The sequence below is a fragment of the Camponotus vicinus genome, unplaced genomic scaffold (genome assembly GCF_025532165.1).
Source record: "Camponotus vicinus isolate PSW18456_S1 unplaced genomic scaffold, iyCamVici1.0 SCAF_4, whole genome shotgun sequence".
Lineage (NCBI taxonomy): Eukaryota > Metazoa > Arthropoda > Insecta > Hymenoptera > Formicidae > Camponotus > Camponotus vicinus.
The window spans coordinates 21,109,888-21,134,947 of record NW_028141976.1 but is presented as its reverse complement, the minus strand read 5'-3'; the positions used below and the strand labels follow the sequence as shown (position 1 = coordinate 21,134,947).

The window sequence follows — 25,060 nt, the reverse complement described above, 5'->3', positions numbered from 1 at the left end:
AGTTGCGCTCTCACATTTCATTATGTTTGTTACTTTCGACGCACACATTTCGTAATAATGGATAATCAATGAATGGAGTCGGTCCTATCTCTTCCGCGGCTTCCCGTAGAAACATCCGAGTCCGGTCGATATTTATCATAGGCTATAATTCTTATTAAAATAATACTGGAAACTTTCCGTTCCCGTATTCAACCATACATACATACGCCTTAGTATAGGAGAGCTTCTCTTCCTCTAAGTGTTGTTTCTCTTTTTATATGTGTGTATATATATATATATATATATATATATATATATATATATATATATATATATATATATATATATATGTCTGCTACCAAATTCCGAAATATCTCTATTTAAAGCAAAATAAGCAAAACGATGTAACCGTGGATGTGTGCGGTGTAGGTAATCAGCAGTGGCCGGTGGCTGCAAGAACGACGGAAATTGCGCGAAACTAGTGCGGGCCCTATACCGCCGGGATTAGTCTGTCTAATGCGCGTCCACCGTTACAGAAGTTCACTCGGATGCTCTGAAATATGAAGTGGCTTCTGCGCGGTTCCATGTTTATTCCACCGGTTATATCTATCTTATGGTCGAAGTGGTGCACCGGACGCAACTACATACAACATCGCGTTTGTCCGCTTTGAAAGGTCGTATCATTTGACGGGATCGAGTTAATCTCGTACTACTTCTCAAAATAACCTCCTTAGCTGTTTTAGCAATCTAGCATGGCTAAATATTGATTGCGATCGCCTCCCGCGCGCTTGTCTGCAGATTGAGAAAGCTTATATGTATTTTATTAGACGGATTTTAGCTTAGAGTTTGATACAAAATAATAAAATTTCGAAAATATATTGGTATCACAGTTAAAAATAAAATTTCGCAATAGTAATTACTAATTGTATGTAAAATCATAATGCAATTTTATATGCATAATTGTGGCAATATCTCTAGTCTACTCTGGAGTGCTGATAATTAACGCGGCATTTTTTTATGAGATCTTTCGAATAAAATATATGAGTTAATCAAATATTTATAAAGTAGAAAAGTCCATTAAATATAATTTTCTCAAACAGAATGACAAATTGAATAGATTGGTACAAAAATACATATATTAGAGAAATATACTAAAGAATTAATATATTAACTTATCATGTCTTATTCAAACGAAGAGAACATTGATTTCTTGACTTCAATTTTTTTATTATTCTTTATTAATGCATAGCTTTTGAGTTTTAATGTAAAATTATATGAAAATTATAAACATTTAATATTTGAATTAACTTGCCAATAATAACTACAATATTTAATCTGTAATTATGGCAACTTTAAGGTAAATACTGCTGAATTTTCAAGAGCGTTTCGTTTTGGTAAAGTGAGAATTTAATAGCCGATGAGACTGCATGCTCTTGTATGTTACTCCTATAACATCCTGAACGTTCTATAAATTGTGGAAAAGCGTCCTATTATATTCTCGTCGCTGGTGTGCTCGTTTTACTTATCGCCGGAGATGTATCTTGCATCCTTAAGCCGCGCAATAGGTTAAAGGCAATTTGTCACGGTACGCGTTATCGCCGTCGTAAACTTTCTTCTTTCATAGTAACTACACGCGGAAGCGGGCGTGCCTTTAAAATACATTTGCTATAAATTTCATTATTAACTTATTAAAAATTTAAACGTCGCATCTTTCCTTTTGATTAAATATGAGAATGTAACGCGCATTCATTATTCGACAATAGCGTGTGAATAAAACGTACGGAGTAATTTTTTGAGCTCCCGTGATACCTAGTATGCGAGGCGTAAAGGGACAATCTGGATATGAAAGAGGATCGATACGCGTTAAAGGCTCGAGAGGATCGAGTTCGAGATCGCTTCAATGTTCTTGCTAGCGCCGTTGCAAGATATGTATAATCGACGGCGTAACGAAGTTGCCTTGGAACGACGCTACGATGTAAGTACTCGCTCGAAGCGGAGCGATAATGGCGCGACTCGACGTGGCGTGCGCGCCAGTCTCTAATAAATAGTAATTAGCGAACCGGTAATTAATACAGAGCGATTCTAGCAGGCAGGCACAAAGCATCGCGCAGTCTTTGCACCCCTATCTGCGATCGACTCCCCGGTCAACCAATCAACCTCAAGGCCCACCCGCTATTTTCCGCACCTTCTCTCGTTCCCCTTCGTATTTTCCATCTTTCTCTCTCTCTTTTTCTCTCGTGTGTGCAATGACCTCGGTGCTAATGCGACGATTATACTAATAAAATTTCCGTCCACTTTACGACGCGCGGCGTCTATGCTGGGGCGAGACATTAGGAAGCGAGGAACCCCAGAAGAAGGCAAACATTTGCCCGCCTTTCACCCTCGCGCGAGCAAACAACGGCTCGTAGATCGAGTTCATCCTTCACAGGATGCGAAAGTTCGAGGAGGAGAAGGAGCGGTAGTAGAAATTCCTGTTGGAACTCGAAACGATTAAAGAGGCCCTTTGAAGCGTCATATCGCGGTGCGGCGCTTTCTGGGAAATCAGCCAGGATAAAGCGGCGTATGACGGTCTCCCTTCGTAGTAGCAGCTAATGACCTCGCGCTTAGTTTCGATGTAATTCGCGTTCAGTTTGATATAGTACGCGAGGATTATCAAACGACGTGAAACTCATTTTCAAGTTTGGTTGCTACTATAATACTTCACGTTTCCATTAACTAATTTCATTATTATTAGTTTTGGATTTTAAATTTTCGCGACAAGATGGCAATTTTTTCTATTTGATAATATAAATATGTCAACTAGTCTTGTGAATATATAGAATATAGTCTGCTATTATAAATAAAAATTATCGCATCAGTGATATATTTTATATTTAAAAAAAAATCCAAATGGAAAGTTTTATGTTCTATATACATATCATACATTCGATGCGCCGTCTTATTTGTTGTAAAGCTATTGGACTAGCAAATTTGATCTGGAATTGTATACATAATTATTTTAACAAAAACCTATTAACGAGAGAAAGAGATGCGTGGAGAGACCAAGTGAATATTCGCGTGCGCTCCGTAAACTTTACAGAACTATGGTGGCCACTTGTACTTAGAGCAAAGTTATGAAGCGTCATTAACTATAACTGTACGTAACTTCCTTAGTTTGGGTGCGTCTCCAATCTGTTCATTACATGACTTTCTCTCGCTACATTTACTTCGCCCTTTGTAAGCATAGTTACGTTATTCTAGCTCTATGGCAGCTTCATCTCTTGACATTATACCGCGAAGTGTCATGTATTTAGAAATTATATAAATTTTTTAAAATCAAATTGAATATCTTTTATTATGCACGGTGCATAACTAGGGAATTAATAAAACCGTTATCCTTATTTGATACAAATACAATCATTGTTATGGGGAAACCGTTTCAAGTCTCCCCGGAGTAATCCATTGTTACTTACTCATGTGAATTTTGATGAGCATATAAAAGACATTGAGAGAGTTATCTGTTATGCACGGCATCGCCATTGCGCGACACCGTTGCTCCCTGAGGTGCAACAATAATTATTTCTAATTTCCAGTTATGCAAAAATACGCAAAGCTTAAGTACTCTAGATAATAATATCGGTCTCTTCCTAGGTAACTCCCGGAAGTAACGTAAATTTTCTCTCACGAGAAAATATCTAGCCGACTATTGAAAGAAGAAATAATTTCGAAACATTTTCAATATAAGTCGAGACTATGTGATTTCTTATTTTTTCATCACACGTTTTAAATAATTCTTCCGATTTGAGTAAAATTTATTTTTGCAGTGGAGACACGCTCATATTTAATAATAGCGAAAAATACTGTGCTCTATTTGCAGATTTCCAAGAAATTATGTATGTGCATGTCTGCTGATACCGACCGTGAGATAATAAAGGATAAAGTTTCACATGCGTAATTTAGTATACGTAAAATACGAAAAATCTGATTAAATACACATGTATTGTAATTGTAACGAAAAATACGCTTAAAAAAATGCGCAGTGAAAATCGAACAATATGTACTGGCGAAAGATACTGTTTTAAAGTCGCAAAAAATATTATTTATAATATTTGCATAAGGATATTACAATATTCATGTCATAAGTCACCTCTTCTCACGATTATGATAATATCTGGAAAATATTGCATTTCACGTAACTTTTCGAACGTCACTATTCCTTCTAAAGTTTTAGTACTTCGACACAGTTCGACAAACTTGAAACAACGGGATTATAACATCGCCCCCATTTGTGTGCGTATATATTATCTATCTCTAGTGTGTATCCAGTGTCGTTGCACTGTGTGTGTATGTGTGGACGTGTGCGCATGAACGATATAACTTTCAATAATTTCCCGAAATAACAGCAGGTTTGGTATACTATGCTTCGAACGACGCATACATATTTTATAACGTGGGGTTACATTATATTCACATAAAGCACAGCGCTATCCCAAGCTTTGTCTACATATTGAAGTCTTTATAGCAGCAAGTGGTTTACATCAATTAGTAATTGGCATGGAAACCAATATGTATTATTAAATCGTGTTGCATCGAGAGCGCGCGTATTCTTTGCGCGAGAGAGAATCGCTGCCCGTTTGGCCAAAACTTTGCGCGCTTTCCGTTAAAACGATCCGGATTATCGAGAATGCATTACAATAAATTCCCGTGTAAGCATAGTGAGCCATGTGCACATTCGATATACTGGCGAAACACTTCGCGTAAAATCCGAGTGATCCCGTGGAAATAAAGTGCGCCGGATAGCGTTCCGTTGTATTTCCATCAAAGACCACGGGTTTACGCATTTTCAGACTATTTTTTTGTCCTGCACAAACTCCGCGATGCCAGCATATTTTTCAGTATTCAAATAATCCGTTATTCAAATTCATACACGTAATATATTACAACGATATATTATAACGTACAATTTTTTAGATGTGATTTTAAAAAATTGGATGCATATGTAGTTAACTTTTGCTCGTGCGGGAAAAAAATTACACGGGATAAAATACAATCGAACATTGCAAACTACGGGGTCGGCGGTCTCATTAATTGCCATCGCGCACGAATAATCGCGCTTGTCAATACCGCGTTTCTATTATTATACAAGTGTTTAGCGCAGCGGTACGCTGAATCGAATGCGATCGTACGTTAATCGCACATATGTAATCTTCATGCACATGCGCGCAGCAATGTTCAGGATCGTCACGACCAGCACAAACGATGTTTAGTCGTAGCAATATACTAATGGTATGTACATAGAAATATAGAGAAACGAATATACGCTGAGTATATTTACAATGAATTAACGGGTGCTTTAATGCAAACCTCCCCCTTTCGCCCCTTTTCGCCCCTCTTTTATGGTCTACAACCCATTAGTTTAAACAGATACCCCACACTGTCGCGCTCGCATCTGCACATCTACATAATCGGTACCGGAGTATGCACCAAATTAAACACTCTCCGTTGAAAACTGAACTGTGTTATATAACAGTATCCGCGGGTTAGCAGAATAGATTATATTACGATTCGATTTTCATTACGTTGCTCTTTTCATGGGGCGCTCGAACCATCCGCGTTTATATTAAATTATGAAGGAATAAATACGCACTCGTGCGAGTTTAAATTTTAAATTTTAAAGAGATTTCTTTTATAAAAGTGTGTGCACATATTTTATAGATATATTGATAGAAAATAACGTATAAGAGTAATCAAAAGTGCTATATAATTTGGGCAAATGTTCTTAGAGTATCAACTTGCAGTATCGTTACTCACCCGAATATGTCTCGGTCGGCATTTGATCACTTGGCACAGTGAAATTTCCTGCGTTTGGCGGGCAACCATTTCGATTTTGTTGCGTGCGTAAAGTATGTGTTGCGTGTAAAGATGGTCCACGTGGCGGTACTTCCGGCGGTGCGGGTTCCGGAGGCGAATCCCTACCAGTATCTGGAAATGCAAGACATTACATTTGTGTCTATCGGATGCAAGTTGTTTCTTGCAAATCGCATTTTTATAAAAAGCATGAATGAAATTTTATAAATGATATATAATAACATCTATATAGAACATTGTTTTTTGCAAACAAACGCGTGCTGTGTAATTGTACCATAGTTAAATTAGATCGAATATATATAGTGTTGAATCGATCATTTAAGAAACCAGATTGTTCTTATTAATATTCAATAAATTTAAAAAAATTTCGAAAATTTTTAACTTTCAAGAAACTTAATTTCATAATTTTAAGATAAGATAATTTTATATAGATTTGGTTTCTCAAATAACAGATTTATTTAACAAATTGATAAATTCAAACTATTTGTTTTTTTGTTTATCTTGTAGATTATTAATTGAACGATTGTATACGGTGTAATTCCATTCATTTTGCTACAGTATTCTCTTTTACATCGGATGGCATTCGCGAAATTCTAGCCTGGCTACATTAGAAATTCTGCGAGCAATTAAGCGGCATTAATAATTAGGCATCTTCTCGCTACATTTTATACATGCAAATTCAAAGAATCCATCTGCAATTGCACGACGAAATTGATTAGCCATTATAAGCGAAGGAGTGTACAAGGAAATACTGAATAATAATGGAGTACTATAATTGGGATATTAATGGCGTATTGCAATACTAGCATCATTAACCATAAATGCACATTAAAAGCTATGACACAATCCGTTATGTATGTCTCGTTTAGCAGATGTCAAGTAATCACGCATATATACATATATACATATGAGTTAGTATAACGGATGTATTTTCTGGGAATTTTATAAATTCTTGTGTTTTAAATATAAACTAATTAAGACAAGCTTTAACAGCAATAGTAAAAATTTTCCATTTCTAACGCCGTCTTCTCACCGTTGGCCCTTCGGGGCTCAGTGTTACGGGTTCTGCAGTTAAGTTACTTATAAAGTTGCTCAAACTTGAAAGGAACTTCACCAAAGAATAATTAAAGTTACCTAAACATAAAGAGTACAAAAGAACCCCTACCAGGCATGTCGAGGGCAACAAAAATATTTGAGAGTATACCCACGAAAAGTTCGTGCTTAGAGAGAGTCGGTCAGCATAATTGATATTTAAAAATAATAAAACATCGATTTAAATAATGCTTAATTAATATATTGAATATATTCGCAAAATAATGATTTTAATTTTTATATCATATATATATATATGTGTGTGCGTGTGCGTGTGTGTGTGTGTATTATCTTGACTTGACACATTTTAATATTATTTGTACATGTACCAGTTATGGGAATTAACCGAAACAACCGATAGTGACGCAATAAACCGATACTATGTTGAACATATATACATAATTGGAGCAATGTATAACCATTAAAGGTTGTTAATGTTACAGAGCACATTATTGTAAATCAAGTTTAACTGCAATACAGTGGTCTATCGCGCTTTCGTGAAGCTACGTAACTTGGTTGCGGTAACTCGGATGTGGGATAATGGAATTTCGGTCCCTGGTCCTGCGGATTAAAATCTATTAAGCGAGTCGTTATAACTTATGGATGTATGTTGTAGATGTCAAGACAATTACTCGAACCACATAGTAAACAGTAGTGAGTTTAACATATAATTATCGCAATTCTTTACATTAGCAAACAAACAACTTTGTTTAACAATTAACGAGCAGAAGTTTAAATAAATTTTTGCAGGAGCAATAATATACAAAATATATGAAAGATATAATCTTTTGCAAAATTATATAAAATAACGAAATGTTTTCATCTCATATTTCCTCGCGTCATATTTGCGTGATGCGATATTTTTATATAACGCTTATAAAATGCTAATGCACATCAATTTAAACAATAAAACTATATTTTCTACTGACCGCTTACATACCTGTAAAGTAAATAGGCCTGGGCAGACCTGTGTGCCAAGAAATGTGCAGAGAGAAAAGTGCATTAGTGCGGCGAGATTAGCATGTGCACATGTGAAAATTTCGACAAAAAATTGCATCATGCAAATGATATAATTTGCCAAAATTTAACTTTTCATATACAATAGATATATTTACATTACTGTACTAGCTTATGTTTAGGCAAATTTTCACTATAGAGTATTTTGAATGAAGAATTATTCAATCTCCCAATTATATGTATACTTGGGCATTTCATTAAGATTCTGCAAATAGTAACATTAGCTATCAATGTGGGATAACAAGTAATATTAATTGGTGATTTCTCGTCGATAGAATTATGGAGTTTCCATTAATTAATTAATGCGCAAAGTGAGATAGATAGGAAGGTGCTATTTCGTGATTAATTTAATAAATTCACGCGAAAGATGAAATATATCACAAATGCATATCAGAATGCGATTGAACCGAATGACACCGAAGGTTAATGCAATCGTCATGTATGCACGTGAATCATACAATAATGATACGAATGCAATGCGCTCTTTCGCTTCTTGACAACGCTTTGCATCGAAATTATTCAGATTTTTCGACAATTTTCGTTATCACTTGGCCAAATCGAAGTCTAATTAATCGCAAAAATTATAAACGCGATAGAGGAATTATTTCTGCGAAGTCACGTGGGAGCTGCATCGATATTTTCTGTAATAAGCAGTAATAATCGCTTAATTAAACCGGACCGTGAAATGCGCAATGCGTAGCTGTCATCGCCAGCCGCGTCCGTCGCATACCTCGGACAACTTTACCGTCGAAATATACATTTGTTCCAGTTATATTGAACAATTTGCCGGCACCGTTCGAGTGCTCGAAACACCTGTAACGCTCAATTACAAAGTCGATATCGCATCGACGATAGAAAAAATCTCGGCGCCGCGATGCTATATCGCAATAGGAGGGCCACGTTCCCCTTTGAATCGTGTTACTTTGTGCGACTTATACGCTTCATAACGATGTAGTATAAACTACGGAATACATTTCCGCTTCGTAATCGTTACACCGTTTTACATGCGTACGCGGCATGATGTAGTACCGAATTAAAGCCCGGGTAAAGGTACATATTTGAGGAAAATTCTTCTAAAATTGCGAATACGCTATGAATATAACGTTAAATCGCTGGAGTGCGGGCGAAAGAGTTAAAAACGTTTGAATTTATTTTGCCAAAAATATTTAAATTGCCAAAAAGAAAAATCTCAGCACCGAGTGCAGCGGAATTTTATGATTGAGTGAATTTTTTAATAAATCAATTATATCAACGACAAATATCTTTTTTTACGTATTCATGTCGATGTATTTCGATATTCTATCTCCCTTTATTTATTTCACATAAAAATTAATAGATTTACAGATTTTCACGTAAATTCTACTAAATGACTTATTGTGCTGTGTATGTAAATTTGTCAGCATAGCTAATTAAACGCAGCAAGGATAGGAGATAACATTGCCCGCATGTGAAGGTTAGATCAATACGATTCCAGCCAATTATGGCTAATACTGGTACATCATTGATCAGTGGTCAAACCGCGTTACTGTCTCTCATAAAGCATAGGTTAGCGTTTACATAACGCGCAAAATAAATCATGCAGTTTCTGATGGCGATAGGCGCAGCGCAATCTAATTTTGCAAAATGATAAACATGATATAACTCTATAATATAGATTTCGCTATTAACATCATATAGCCTATGATTGAATTTACATTTATTACACTCGGATTAAAATTCATTCATTTATTTATAAATTTAAAAAGGTTTTCTTTTTAGTTAAAAAAATTACTTTTCTTATTTTATATTCAATAGTCGTAACATTTAAACAGTTTTAATCACATGTTAAGTAGTTGTAATTATTATTAATTTTACTCATGGTAATTCTTAAATTTTCTTAATTTTTAGAGATGGCTCTATATATAAGTAATAAAATATATCAAAGCACAATTAAATTACTTTATATATTTTGTTTAAACATTTTTCAATTAAAAACTCTTAATTTTATTGATATGATATTTAGCGAAATTTACCGATATTGCTTTGGATTGTTATTACAGACGTGACACGCGTACACACAGAGCTATTTGGCGTTGGTGCGACACCTAATTGGACATATTATTGAGCAATATAACCGTCGCCGGGGCGGTATGTCTTGGCCAATCGTTGGGAGCCAATTATGTAGCGTGCGCATCACCGATACCGAGTTGAACCGAGTTACCTCTTGTCCGCGAGCAGCGAGAAGGGTTAGTCAGACAGTGCAAGGGGATGCAAGGTAGCCGACAGTGACTTGATGCGGTTAGCGATTCGCGTCTGTAATTCGATTTGTCGGTCTAACGCCTCCGCGTCGGAGAGTACACATTCATGTAAATACGAATTATTTGCCGACACTATACCAGAGCGCAGAGTATTGCCGCGATGGTACTAGGTGCTGTCCGATGACCAGTCCGACGAATCGTTCCGGCTTGACTCCTTCCGGACCAAACAGTCTAATAAACCGAGTTAGCATTCGTGAATGCTTCGTCCGAACTGTCTCGTACAATTTCTGCGTACCGCGTTCGTCGCCTTCATTCGCGCAGAACACACAAAATTTCAGCCGTCAACTACCATTTATGTACCATTGCTCAATCGCTGGAGCATAACAATCTTTTAACAATTTTTAACTATTTTAACAAAGTTTTTAACGATTTTTTATTGTATTTTCAGACTTTCAATATGAAAGTGACGTCGTGTTAACTCCCCTGTGCGTTTCACCAACGAAAGAGCCTCTAAATCTTTTTTTTTCTAGTTATCAAAAAAATAATCAAATATATTCGAAGTAGCATAAAATTCCATCCATAAAATAAACTTTACGACAATGAATTCACGAAGAAAGCTCATAAATATCACGTCGCTTGGAATTCGAGCATTATACGATAATTTATGACAATTAAGCTCGCATCGATCGATTATATTCTATTTGAATTATTTACTTTAACGTATTGCGCGGTGATAGTTAAAAATAATGATTTTCCAAACCAACTGTTGTAATGAAAAAATCATCTATAAACCTAACGTCTCGCGATTTTATTTCTCGCACATTTTTTTCATCGTCGCGCTCTATCTATATATTTTTATAACATAAAAAAATAGCCATTATTCCTCTTTCTATTATAATAATTAAAAGATTGCATTGCAAACGATTAAATGTAATAATAGATTCGCGGTGTCATAGACATAGATATTCAGCTCGGAAAAAGGTAATCTAAAAAGGAAAGAACGATAACGGTAATGGCGAACACGGACTATTGGCATAGTTCGCAAGTGGTGCTTCAAATTATTCCTATTCGGCGAAATCTGGCATTTATCCAGCACACTTGCATATAGCTTTCTGAATGGTCAGTGTAGCAAAAAAGTATTCGATTATAGTTAGAATTGTGATGGGAATTAAATATTCTTGATTAAATGTTTTCTTCTCAAGCAATGAATTATTTATTCTATCGTATTATCAATCGTTTATCAAATGTACTGGCGCGCATTCGTTGCGATGCATGGTTTTTTAAAAACTTTTCCTCGACTATATGAGTCAATTGATTTCGCGCGGATTTATTCCGTTCATATATATATGCAGCACATACTGCAAACTACCTACATCAATCGGACGAATTGATAGCATCAAGCTTGCTGGTGCGCGTGATTCGTTCCACGGCATTAAATGCAACAACCCGCATCAGAGCCCGTCAAAAATTACCAACCATCATTGAACGATTGCGAAAACTCGCGGAAAATTTATTTTTCACCGACGATGATTTGTTTTTTTTGCGTACATTTACGTGGTGTGCAATTATTAATTTTTATAAAAATTATACTTTTTTTACTAATTGATATAATTGCATATGTATCCTGAATTTAATAATTATTTGATATTCGGATGAAGTAATACAAATTTAACAAATAGTAAATTGTAATGAAATCATTTAAATATTATAACGAGATATTTTATTATATTTATTTATTTACTCAATCTTTTGTGTCTCTAATATCTATCAATCTTTATATATTTTGTACAGAATTAACGCTCATGAAGAATTATAGTTGTGCATCGTGTTAATTTTTTATCTTATGGCTATAATATGCTTATTTAACGAGGGCGTTTTATGTTTTGCGATAGTAAATTAATGTAATGTAATGTTATCGGCTTTCACACGTTTCACCAATTCAATAATGCGCTCCTAGACTAGGTCACATTAGACTACGGCGGTCTAATGTAATATCAATCGTCTTTCTGGCGATGGCGCGCACGCGGGGTTAACGCGGGTAAGCTCTGACCGTTGGGAGCCATTTGCTAATAGATGCCGCGACATGCCTCCATTAGACCGCAGGGACATACTGGCAAGCAATATCTCATCGGAGATTCAGACTCGAATTACTGCTTACGAGATCCTGGTAATTATACGTGGGATCTTGCCGCATCTTATATAACGCTGCTTGTCATCATCGGCATTCTCGTCCATTTAAGTCATGCGTACGTCGGATAGTTATATTGTGCGTTAAAAAAATTAAAACAACGTGGAAAAACGTGTCAATTAATTAATATTTCATTAAAATAATTTTGAAATGGTGATATTAATTGAAAATAAAATAAATAAATCTAATTCTAAATCACGCAAAGAAAATTAGAAAGGATGAAATATTTTTATTAATGAAATTATTTTTTAATGAAGAACCTCTCAAGACTATTCCATCTTTATGCATGATATGGTATATCCTTTCATATACTCATATATATATACGATATAGCTTTATTAAAACGCACGCGTTGCAAATGTCCACGAGTGAACGTCAGGGGGGGGGGGTTAATTTCGCATCGCTAATTTCTAACGCGTAATGCGATCGCGCACTCGGGCGGATGGGAGAAATACGGCCTTCGAAAGCTGAAATTCCAAAGATAACCATCTACGAGGTGCGGTGGAAGCTCGCTCCTTATCTCTCGCCTCTCGCGTACGCTTGCCAGCTTTCCATTCGACTACCCTTCAGCGTCCTTTCATCCACAATCTCGCCGTCTCGCGATATCGGCGAGACTAATTGGCAGCCAGCATCCCTTCGAAGCCGACGTGACCGCCGTCGCCGCATCGACGTCGCGTCGACACGAAATGAGATCCGGCGAAATTTCATTTAAAACTTAGCCGACGAGCGTAAGCCGCTCTCGTCGACCGCGACCACCGTGCCGGGTCCTCAAAACCGCAAAGCTACTTTCTCTCGTCTCCTGGCGGTCGAGAGTCGCGTTCTACGATGAGACGACGCTAAGATAGCGCGCGCGCAGACCGGCAACGATCTAAAATACTGTTGACGTTTCGAAACAATATAGTTGCTAGGGTCACCCTAACTTCGACAGGTAGCCCTATGCTCTCTAACTAACCGGGCTCAGGCGCCAACTGTTAATTCCGTTAGTCTCGGGCTCGAATCTTTCTCATTCTCTCCCGCGTTCGCGTTGCGCTCCCGTTGTCGTAACTGTTACCGACATTGTTGGTGTTGCCGCTGGTATATTACTGGTATCGGACAACAATGAATTTAACTGAGAGGTCCTATGGTTATTTAATGAGCCGGCACATAATGTAGTTTGTCGATTACAGCATTATTCGCTGGACGATAATACGGATTTCGGAAACGTTTGCCTTTGCCAAGATCTTTCGCCTTTGGCCGTTTCGCCAAGCTTCGCAGTTGCATGTCGGTGAAAAGTACGAGACAAGGGATGCTCGTAATGAGGTCAACATTCGTAGTTAGAATCGCGGCTATATACGCGTAAATATTTATAACTTTAGGACGAGATTAACAACAGAGATAGCACGTTTTTTCGCACGCTCTTCGAAGTTATTGCTGAAATAATCGTTGATGAGAATCTGTCATGATTAATAGTAATAACTATGTACATCTTGCACGCGGAGTTTATAAAAGATCGAGAGATTGAAAATGTACTCTATCTGTAGTACTTTGTTTCGTTGCAAACATACAATCTCGAATGATTGATGACGCTTACATAAGCGAAAGTCTTGGAAGGTACAAGAAAGTTTGAATATCGAATTCTACGTGTAATTTCTTTTTTTCCGCTCACGTTTCCGAATGACTATTAATATTAAGCTTTTAACGAGGAACACGTTTACTCGAAACCCGATTTAACTTCGGCCAGGGGCTCGATACCAGCTAGTAACTCGATTAGTCCGATAATCACATTTGAGGCATGGATCGTTAACTTATCGCACCGCGGCAAATTTTACGTCGTGATTTAAAGGGTCGATCCACTCAGGGCGATCGGTAAGAATTTATTCTAATTTTTCACAATCGAATGGATTTTTGTTGTTGAAATCTTTAGCGTAACATCAGTTTATACTTCTCGGTTTATTGAGATTCAATAATTACAATAATCGTCTAAAAACAATGTTACGAATGGCATGCAATATGAAGCAATGGTCATGCGTATGAGGTAATAATTGTGCAATAATACGCGCGAAGGAAGCGCGAAATGTTGCCTTACCATTAGTAAGATGTATGCGAGTGTGTTCATCGGGGAAGACAGTTTCAGAACGGTCACTCGCAGTAGAACTACTGCTCAAAGCGCTTGCGTGACCTCGGCGTGTTCTTCGACCTAAGGTACCACCGCCGGAAGCCGTCTTTTTTGCGGGCGCCGCGTAAACGGTATCTACAATAAAGAAGATACGAATATTTTTAAATAGTCGGATATATATATATATATATATATATATATATATATATAACCTAAAAGAACTTTATATATATATATGTAAAGTTCTTTTCTTCAGAAAGCGTCGGTTTTGCTAACGAGCGAGACTCGTGCCGCTTAATTCAATCTTCCATTAGCGCGAGGACAAAGAAAATTCTTGAATCATTTAATCCTTTCGAAATTACTTTTAAAAAAACGAAATTATTTGTAAGATTAAGCGAAAGCGCACATTTTTCATGTAAATTTACTTGTAACTTTCAACAAGTATATTGCGCCTTAGAATCATACTCTAAAATTTTTATGTGATACAATGAGATGACGTTAAGTATTTATATATATGGCAACATCTTTTAACGCAACTAAAAATATACAGTATTTAAAATAAATACGAAATATCATATTGGAACGTTAAATATCTATATATATGGCAACATCTCTTTTAACGTAACTAAAAATATACAGTATTTAAAATAAATACGAAATATATTTTAACGTTAATTATCTATATATATGGCAACATCTTTTAACGTGGTTAAAGATATATAGTATTTAAAATAAATACGAAATATCATACATATTAGGACGGGTTAAAACTGTAGCTGTCATATATTGTGTCATATCGATGTCATTTTAAATTGTCTCTCTCTCCCGGAACGAGCTCATCTTGCACGCATTACAGTTTTAATGTACAGTATAAAATTGCATTTGATGAGATTCATCTTGCGATGAGCCCATAAGTATCATCTTGCGTGCACATCAACCCGTTCACGGTTCTAATTAACTCCCTACCATTACCGTTGCGAGATCTCTCGGAAGATATGCTGCCGTTATAATGATGCCGGCGAGAGTTTGTGCTTTCGAGGGGAAATGGAGAAGCTTGCCGATGATTTGGTGTCAAGGTTGGGGGCGGTGTTGGGTTGTCCGTGGTTGCTGCGCCTTCCGTGTCGGATCCCGTACGGTACGATCTGTCTCCCGCATCTGCGCATAAATTAATCGCACGTTAATGACGCTCATTTTTATTAGCTCGATCTTCTTAACAAAATATATAACATATTCTTAAATTAATTAATTAAATAAAATCATGTTTTTACAAATGCGTTAAATTTTTTATCTCCAATACGGAATTTGTCGATAGATTAAACTTTCATCGTGTTTTATCTATTTTAATTTTTAATTCGTTAAATTCTGTTATCCTGTTAATTCGTTTTATCCGAGATTATATTATTTGTAAATGACATATATGAACGCACAGCTCACCTATCTTTTCATCTATTTCGAGAACACAAGGCCCTTTATAAACGTAACTATTATTCTCTGTTTTAAACAGATCCTCTACTGTGATGTTACCAACTATACCTCGCCTCTATCGCCAGTTCTCTGTCAGATTTGAACATTTCGTCGCGCGGCGCTACTCTGATCTGCATTTGCTTAAGTTGGCAGACGTCTAAACTTTTAAAGGCATTTGTCACCCACATAAAATTTACTCTGAGGGAGCGTGCATTACTCGGTGCGATAGCGAAAGATAAGAAATGTGGAATAGAGGAGACTTCTTTACTTTATAAGAAATACGGTATGTCAGTGCGCATACGCACGATGCGTGTTTGTATAGATACAGTTGTATTTTTAACTATGTTTACAAGATATACCGAGAGTTATTTCTTTGAGGTATATTCAAGGATACGCAGGGATGATGCTGAGAAAGATAGAGTGAAGCAATATAGTTAGCCGCGCTGAAGAAGGAATTTCTCTGTATGACGTTACATTTTCAATCACCCCTCTGTCGATGATAGAACGCTATCGTGAAATTACTTTTACTTCCAATTTTCAGAATTTATCTTTGCCGTATATATTCGATGAAAGATTAGTAATTAAGAAAAGTAGCGTCATACTTTGTAAGACATCCGTTATGGATATATATCTTTTTATTAGAAGCAAATGACTTTGCGATATTGTGTTCAGTCTGTTAATTGGCAGATAATTGCCGGTTGCAGAAATGCACGTTCTAATTCACTATTAAACTTCGTTGTGGCGGACAAAGGGGTAAAATCATAGTGAGAAAAGGTTGGGAGTTTTGTATGGAAGGGAGGACGAGATCGAATCTTGTCGGTAATTAATGAGTAAAGTTTTACAAATAGCCGAAGGCATAGTCACTAAACGCCTTAGCGAGCTCGTGAATCCCATTCACAAGCAGAGTACGCAAAAGTAAGTTTTTAATTGATAATTATCCTTTCTCGTGTGAGGGGAAAAGATAGGCAGCATCGAGCGATTCCGTTTAGTTGATTAAAAACGGGGGATGAATAAAAATATTTTGACGTGCAACAAGAGATTATGAAATTAAAAGCAAAGTATGTATCAAAATGTATCTACCGATGTAACATAGGATATCATTCAACTATACATATATTTAGTTAGTTATTTAAACTCGAGACATTTTGCGATTTAATTAAGCGCAAATGAAAAAATCGAATATACAAAATTGACAACCTCGTACATTTTCCATCATCTTTTGTTCCATCATTTCTCGCGATAATGAAAATCGATGTTTGAGCGATAGAAGAGGCTTAACAAGGCGTTAATTACATTTTCGCGTTGCGTTCTAAATGTTCGCATCGAGATGAACGCGTTCATCGGAAGTGACGCGCCACCGCGGATTGACAAATCAGATCGAGCGGGAACCTACGCGCGAGCGCGGAACAAGCTGGAGGCGACTCTTGCGGGTTACCTCGGGACATCAAAGATTCGAAGTGCTTTCTGCCGTCTTCTCCCTTCTCGAAGCCGTCGTTGTAAGCGCACTCACGATATAAAGAGAGATACGGCCAAGATGGGCACCCTGATAGCCGAGACGTCTGAGAGTGAGTAGCCGAGGGCCGGGGCAGTAGCGCTGATATTGCTCGCATTAAACTTTCATATTCAATCTTGCCACCCACCATTGGGGCCCCCTTTCCCGCGGTCCCCTCCTCTCGTCCCGCTCTGCCGTACGAAGAGCCCGGCATCAACCCCACATGTAATTGTGTTATGCCCTCTTCTCCCTCCGTCATCTTCCTCTCTCTCTCTCTCTCTCTCTCTCTTTCTCCCTTTCTCTCCCTTTCTCACTTTTCAGTAAACCCCAACTCTTCCTCCTCCTCCGACCTTTCCTCTTCTCGTCTACCCATTTCCCTTCGGCACGACCTCGGTCACCCTCCCGCTCACGCGATTCCGCTATGCCCTCGCGATGCTCTTCCTTTCTATATTGGATTTTCTAATCCATATGGATTCGAAAATGTCGCCGTAACGTTTAAGAGGATACGTCGTCGCGTCGCTCCTTTATCGGCCGCTTGCTCCATCGCTTTCGGACCGGTGCAACAAATGATTGCGATTACTATTTCTTTCGATTCATGTTCTTCATTGAGATAGCGAGATATTGGCAAATAGTAAAACGAAACATTTCGCAGACATATATATCATATCGCATAATAAAAACTGATAATCGACTTACATTTTCTACGTTTCTTTTAAATAAAAAGATATAATTTTTGAAACAATATTAAACGGATTAAACATGATACTCGATGTGAGAGCTTCGCGTAAACGCTATTAGTTTTAGTTTAAATTAAATTCTAAAATCGCATTCTCTCGGCTTGAAACTGATAATCAATATTTTGTAATAATAGTATAATAATACTACTTGATAATTATTAATTACGGCAGCGTTACAATATCTAAACGGAAACTCTCTCAGCATTCATCGATGCACTCGTGCAACAATGTGCATGCTCTCATCGATCGCGCGAGAGCGTTAACCACGTAACAACATCTCGCCGGCACGTCGACGTAGCAAAACGAACAGTCGGCGCTTATCTTTAATCGACCGTTAATCATCGGCGCCGATCGCGTGCTCACCGGTGTCCCCTTTCGACACTCCCGGCAGTCGTGCGAGTGCACGGGCTAGCCGGACGATTTATCTCGCAAAGCACACGGGGACCGCCGCCGTCCCCTCCGACACTCGCTCGGAATTTACAGTCGTGTCTCGTCCTGTCCGGTGGCATTTCTTCACCCCGGCAACGGTTCCTTCCGTGGCGACTAAACGCGCGGCGGGTGGGCACCGGCGCGACAAGGAAAACCGTGGCATGTCGTGTGCACACGATGCATTTTGTTTGTAGGGGATTGTTGCCATGGCAGCGAACTGCGAACATCGAATGCACTTTGCCCCGGCGCGGCGCGGCAGCACCGACACGGCTCGTAGACCACGAGCGAGCTTGCGGAAGTGTAAGCCTCCGGCTGCTTTCGCAAGCTCCGCGCAACGGCCCGTGTATACCTGGACACGGTAGACGACGCAACTTCGGGCGCGATGCGCCTTAATTTTCTCCATAATTTCGCTCGTGAACGGAGATGCGTTGCTATCCATAGTTAACACGCGTCTTTTCCTTCTTTAATGATTTTATATCGTGTTAAAATACGCGAATACAGGCTGTCGTATCAGTAAGATATTTTAGATCGCGAAATAAAACTCCATGTTATATCGTATTTATGCAGACGATAACCGCAAGCAGAATAACTCATCAACAAATGATATAGTCTGATATAGAAGTGCATTAGATATTATTGCAATATACAGTTTCTCTCGTAAATGCACCTTACAGGAACGGACATTTGTGACACACACATAACGTTGACATAAATTCTCTCTGAATATCATTTCAATATGCAATAACATTGCAATTTTCTTAGATTTTCTATTCAAATATTTTTCAACGTAAATTAATATTTGTATTGAATATTAAATCTTTTTTTATTTATGATTATAATTTATATCTTCTTTGTCGATTTTGGACACATTTCTATGCTTTTTAGTATCAGCTGTTACAAAAGGTGTACATGTGTCAAAGAAAAAAAGAAAAAAAACAAGGGATGCGAGACGCGTTTTTCGAACAGCTGTCGCACGCACAAGGAACAATGGGATACCTACGTCGCGACTCATATCGAAAACCAATTTCCGAGACGTCAACGAAACGAAATCGGATGCTAGAAGAGGGGGAATTTGTCGACGTTTTTCTAGTAACTGCCAGAGGTTGGAGATCACTTTGAGCGGGAGAGTTTGGCAAGATCGAGGAGTGGCTGTACCTTCAACAGGTGCAAAGTGTCTCCGTTGAAAGGGCCACTCTCCGACTGCCTCCATGCCTCTAACCGTCTCGCTCCGCGCCTCTTCCTTCCGCTTCTTAAACTGCAAGCTCTTTGATAGAAAGGCTAAAGCGACCCGTGTACTCGTACACTAGGGTGAGACGAGACGTATATACAATTACAACGGCTCATAATAAGCCGATGCTCCGTTTGAGAAAATAACGATGCTCGCTAATGAAGTAAGCATACTCGCCGCGCTTCGCATTCCGTTTACGACAGTGTGTTCCTTTATTGCGGAATATTTCGAGTCTTCTTCAATGCGAATAATTCTCCCTTGTAGCAAGAGCACGTCGTAGGTATACATCGAGCTTGTGAGAAATACGATGTGGTGGAAATTGTCGTAATGATATTACTTATCTCTCGCACGCGTTTTGGATATCGATATTGTACACATAACGTGTTCGAAATTTAAAGAACATTTACTCTCTCGCTTTACTATTTTTTTGTAGAGTTAACTGAAATATATGACAGATATTTAATTATTAAAGAATGAAAAGTATTATATTACAAAAGAATTATCAATTATATGAATGTTATCAGTATGTATGATTGTATGATTAAATAATTAGTATAGAATCTTAATAATATCTATCGATCTCATAAAATGTGTTTCTTTTTATTTTTTTATGAATATTATATAAGAATGGCTAAACTGCAATGATCAAAATTATTCTGTCTGTTTATATAAGATTAACTTGTCATAAAATATTAACTTCAGAATATTTCTTATTGAAATATAACACATAAAAAATAGATATTAATAAAAGTTAAAGTATATTATTATACATAAAAAAGTACATAGTACAAAGGAAATTTAAAAAAGCATTTATTATTATATTTAGTCCAGAACAAAATATAATTATTTTATATATATATATATATATATATATATATATATATATATATAGATGCAGAACATAAATACAATGCTTGAATATGTGTGATTTTTATCATAGAGATATTCTTGATACAATAGGTATCAAACTGGGGAAAATTTCATTGTTTCGAAACTATGTATAGCGAACTTAAAAAGGCATTAAAATTTTATCTTAATGAATAATTTCGTCTGCCGTTTGCTAGAAGCGACTGACACAATCAGACAGTTATGGAATGATATATATAATTTTAACACAAAATAAAATTTAAGCCATAATGCATCCAAGTGATCTAAACAATTAAATGAAACACGGATCAGAAACGCAACTGCTGTCACTGGTAACACTGAACATTGAAACGGAGAAACGAAGATAGAGAAATTTCACGGAATCCTTGAATAACGATGCCTAGGAGTTTTACGAACTTAAAAATTATAGTACATGTGATACAAATAATTATTCAAACTTGCTATAATTATCTAAGGTTTAAAATATTCGTTATTTTACATTGTTATTTTATTGTTATTTTACATCTATTAAAAGTCTTATGATCATAATTTGATCATAAAATATAGAAAAAATATAAGGAGAAAAATATGAATTATGACGAATATAATATACGATACAACTTCCACATTAAATAGTTCTATTCAGGCGAAGGGAAATATAAGCGATGGTCGATTTTTTCTCTATATCATAAAAAAGGAGAGTTTTCATGTTAAAAACGTTGTAAAGTAACTTTGTATTTGTCTGAAAGTTCGGTCAATCGAGGAGCGTACGTAATTTTTCATCTTTGAACTTTCGACGAAAAAATACCGGCGATTATATAAGCATAAATGGAATCTGCGGTTCGCATTCTATCAGTTTTTCACGCGTATTCGCATATCTTTCCATTAATTTATCTCACATACTCTTTATTATAGAATATTCTCTCTTATTAGATAAATTTTTTTGATTTTTTTTTATTGAGTAATAGCACCTAGAGAGTGCATGAGAGTTAAATAACAAAAATATTCAATTTATACATATATTATCAGTGGATATATTATAGATTTATAACAATTTTAGCATGCAAACTTGCTGAATTTACAAGAGTATAAAAAAATAAATTTTAATTAGATCAAATTATGATGAAATATTCAGAATAATTCTATTATTTACGCAATAACGAATGTACATTATTGATATGAAAATTTTATATCAATTACTTGTGAAAAAATAGCCTAAAGTCTAATATTCTAATATCTGTTAAATTTTTCATTGTGTCCTTATAGAAAACAGAGTCGTAGTTGACGACGAGAGGGTTCGAAGTTCAATGTTCTCTGCAGTATTCCTATCTACTTAATGTTTTGTTTTTCTCATGCGACCAGCAACTACGTTGAATCCCCCTTCGGCAGTAATGAATAGTATCCGTTATATAGTTTATGAACGACATGAGAACTTTTCTCATCATCCTTGAAACTAGGAATTACATATCGATATCTTTCGTTATTGACGACGTTGGCACAGAATAGCATACCATCGGTAGAAGATCCTTTAGCTTCAAACTTTCGATCACGAGATTTCCTTCGCGTTTCTCTTTTTTCTTTAATTTTTTTCTCTGTCACTAATTTTATACAAAATAAAGTAGTCTTTTAACGTAAATAAAAATTGTAATAAACACAGTGTAACAGTGCATCATATTCAATAATAATAAATATGTAAATATTTCTCAAGAGTTGTAAAAGTTTCATAAATAAATATATGTTGAAATATTTTAGCTAATATGCAACATTACTAATGCATAGTTAAATATTTCTATACTATAAACATATTACGTTATATTATATACTTAATACTCTTGTTAGAATGACAATTAATTAATTATAAATTGATTACTCATAATTTTATATATAACATTGCGAAATCAACGTCGAAATTAAAGTACAAAATGATGATGGTAATATTTTAATTGCCATGGATACAATGTTAAACTGTCGATTCGAGCAAATATGTGTATATCTCGTACTGAAAATAAATCAACGCTGTTTATGTATAGTGAATTCATTTGATATGCATTTATATTACATATGATTTAAGTAATCGAAACATCATGCGTAGAAATATGTATTTTTCCTGCTTTTCTCATGCATTTTCGAAATTAACAGCTCAATTTAATCCGATCGACTAATACGCACACGCATCCACGCACAAAAATTAATATATTGAAGAATAATATTAAAAATTATACATAAAAATTATACATTTTGTTATTATAATTTACACTCTCAAATATGAATAAAATAATAGAAAATAACTTTTTATAATCCTAATAAAAAATTTTACAAAATCACTGAAAAAACAAGAATTTAATGTATATGTATTGCAGTTCCATTTTCGAACATGAAATAATCTCAAGTTTTCTGGCAGCAAGCAATGTGTCAAATAGATAATAGAAAATCTAAGCCTCGAGTGCTACGCTGCGGAAACGCCGAGTTCAAAACATATTTCACCGGGTTATCGTTAGTGGCGAAACAGCGGCGCGATAGTGAGATGCGCATTGTTAAAGACCGACTGCGGTAAATTCATTACAACCCTAACTACTTGCACAGTCTACTGTTTTTTATTGCAGTCTATCTGACATTTTGTTATATAAAACTTGCTGAAATTTTTCAGGAGTATATTTCATGGCATTCATTAAACTGTTGTATTAATAAAGAATTATTCTAATATTGAAGCAAGAAAGTAATGAAAATTTTATTTTGCAACTTGAAAGAGGAAGGAAAAATATTAAATTATGTATAAAAATAAGATATTCATATGTACTTTTTCTTGAATTCCAAATCACGTGATAATAGTCTGAGATATTAATTTATTCCAACCATACATTATATATGTATTTTTAGTTAGCATATGTCAATTTAACTTGTGTTAGCTGACATTCTGCGAACATATATCCGGCATATTTAAAGCAGCATTTAATGAATATTTTGTACTAAAGTTAGCATATATAGAGTTACTTCTATCGATATATAAATTTAATATTGGCCATTAATATTTTCAGTTTAATAGGATTTCTTACAGTTCGGATTTGAAATAATAAGTGATTGATAAGAATTACATGGAAAAAATATATACATGTGCATGTGAGAGAATTCAAATTTAAATACATTAAATTTGAAATTTAATCAAAATTATCTCTTATCTAAATACATGATGAAATTTCCGACGTTGAAGCGACTTTACTAACGAAAATTCTCTCACACATTTCCCTTACGTCAAATAGATAAGGGTACGTGAGATTCTTTGAGTGATATTATTAGCAATAGCCGCCGACATCTTGGTTATTTTCACGCGAGACGTTAAAACCTTACGCCCGAAATTATGATCCACGAAGCGTGAATAATTCCGTCTGGCCACCATTCATTCCGCGGTTGGTGTAAATTATTGCAAGGAACGCATTAATTTCCTTTGCGAATAATTAACAACGTACCGGACAACGAAACCTTCGCGCACCTCCTATGCTTTTGCAATGGTCAGTCCTTCCGTCGGTACCCTCATACTCCGGACGTCCCCTCCCGACGTACTTCCCGCCATCCTCCCCCTCCCCCATTCACCTCAACCTCTTGGTCGACAACTGAAATATTAATCATGACTTACACATGGTGTTCCGGGACTAGGGGCATTCTCCATCTGCATTATTAAGTGACCTCGCGCACGAGTTACGCTAGGTAGGCTCAGCCCTTATTCCGCAAAACGAATATGGATGTGCGGTTTGCGTTGTTATTATTCCAATGTAAAGGTCTGTTGCAATATTTTGCCGATGTTCACCGAGCAGGTCGCGTAATCGCACGGTGCGAAGCTTTACTTCGCGAGCATACGTTCTACTAGCTGTGTACGCATAATTAAGATGCACGAATATAACTTTGATAAAAGTTGAATGAGAAATTGATTCATACACGCGCACATATGAAAAATTACTTTTATAACATGGGAATTATGGTATGAATTTTCAAAAAATTAGGAAAAATATTTGCATTTGTCATCACAATAATCTGATGCGTGTGTAATAATATATTCTTAATTTTTAATCTTCTTACAATCTTCATTAATTAAACATTTTACTGTTATATTTCTCGGTTTCTTTATGACTCGACAAATAGATTCAAAACGAAAGTAATAAATAGCGACGTTCCAACTCGATCCCGCCGTCTCTTTTACGCGAAAATAAAATTGTTATTCTTGTATTCCCAAAGGTTCGCGCGGAAAAATGAAAGTTCATTAAAACCAGTATGGTTTATCGGCTTTTCGCTCGGATTTCTCGGGTCTCTGGAGTGTTCTCGTTCTAGGAAGCGATTTATATCTCTTTTTTTTTCCTTTTTCCCCAGTGCAACGATACCAACGAGATAGTGGCGCA

At 36.3% G+C, this 25,060-nt stretch overlaps 1 protein-coding gene and 1 long non-coding RNA gene across 13 annotated transcripts in view; one reads left to right on the top strand and one right to left on the bottom strand.

Annotated features, from left to right (window-relative positions):
• The window catches only part of LOC145971141 (uncharacterized), a 239,991-nt gene that overhangs the window by 56,555 nt on the left and 158,376 nt on the right, over positions 1-25,060 (top strand). The gene's annotated exons all lie outside the window — the stretch shown is intronic.
• Ten-a (Teneurin-a transmembrane protein) overlaps positions 1-25,060 on the bottom strand; it is a 448,925-nt gene that overhangs the window by 266,418 nt on the left and 157,447 nt on the right. For 7 of the 10 annotated variants that reach the window (XM_083098478.1, XM_083098483.1, XM_083098481.1 and 4 more), the window contains 4 exons: positions 15,422-15,610; positions 14,426-14,590; positions 7,859-7,885; positions 5,770-5,940 (listed from right to left, as the gene is read on the bottom strand). In XM_083098478.1, coding sequence (XP_082954604.1) covers positions 5,770-5,940; positions 7,859-7,885; positions 14,426-14,590; positions 15,422-15,610 — 552 coding nt within the window. The remainder of the gene's footprint in view (positions 1-5,769; positions 5,941-7,858; positions 7,886-14,425; positions 14,591-15,421; positions 15,611-25,060) is intronic. The other 3 variants (XM_083098485.1, XM_083098486.1, XM_083098482.1) reach the window with 2 other exon arrangements.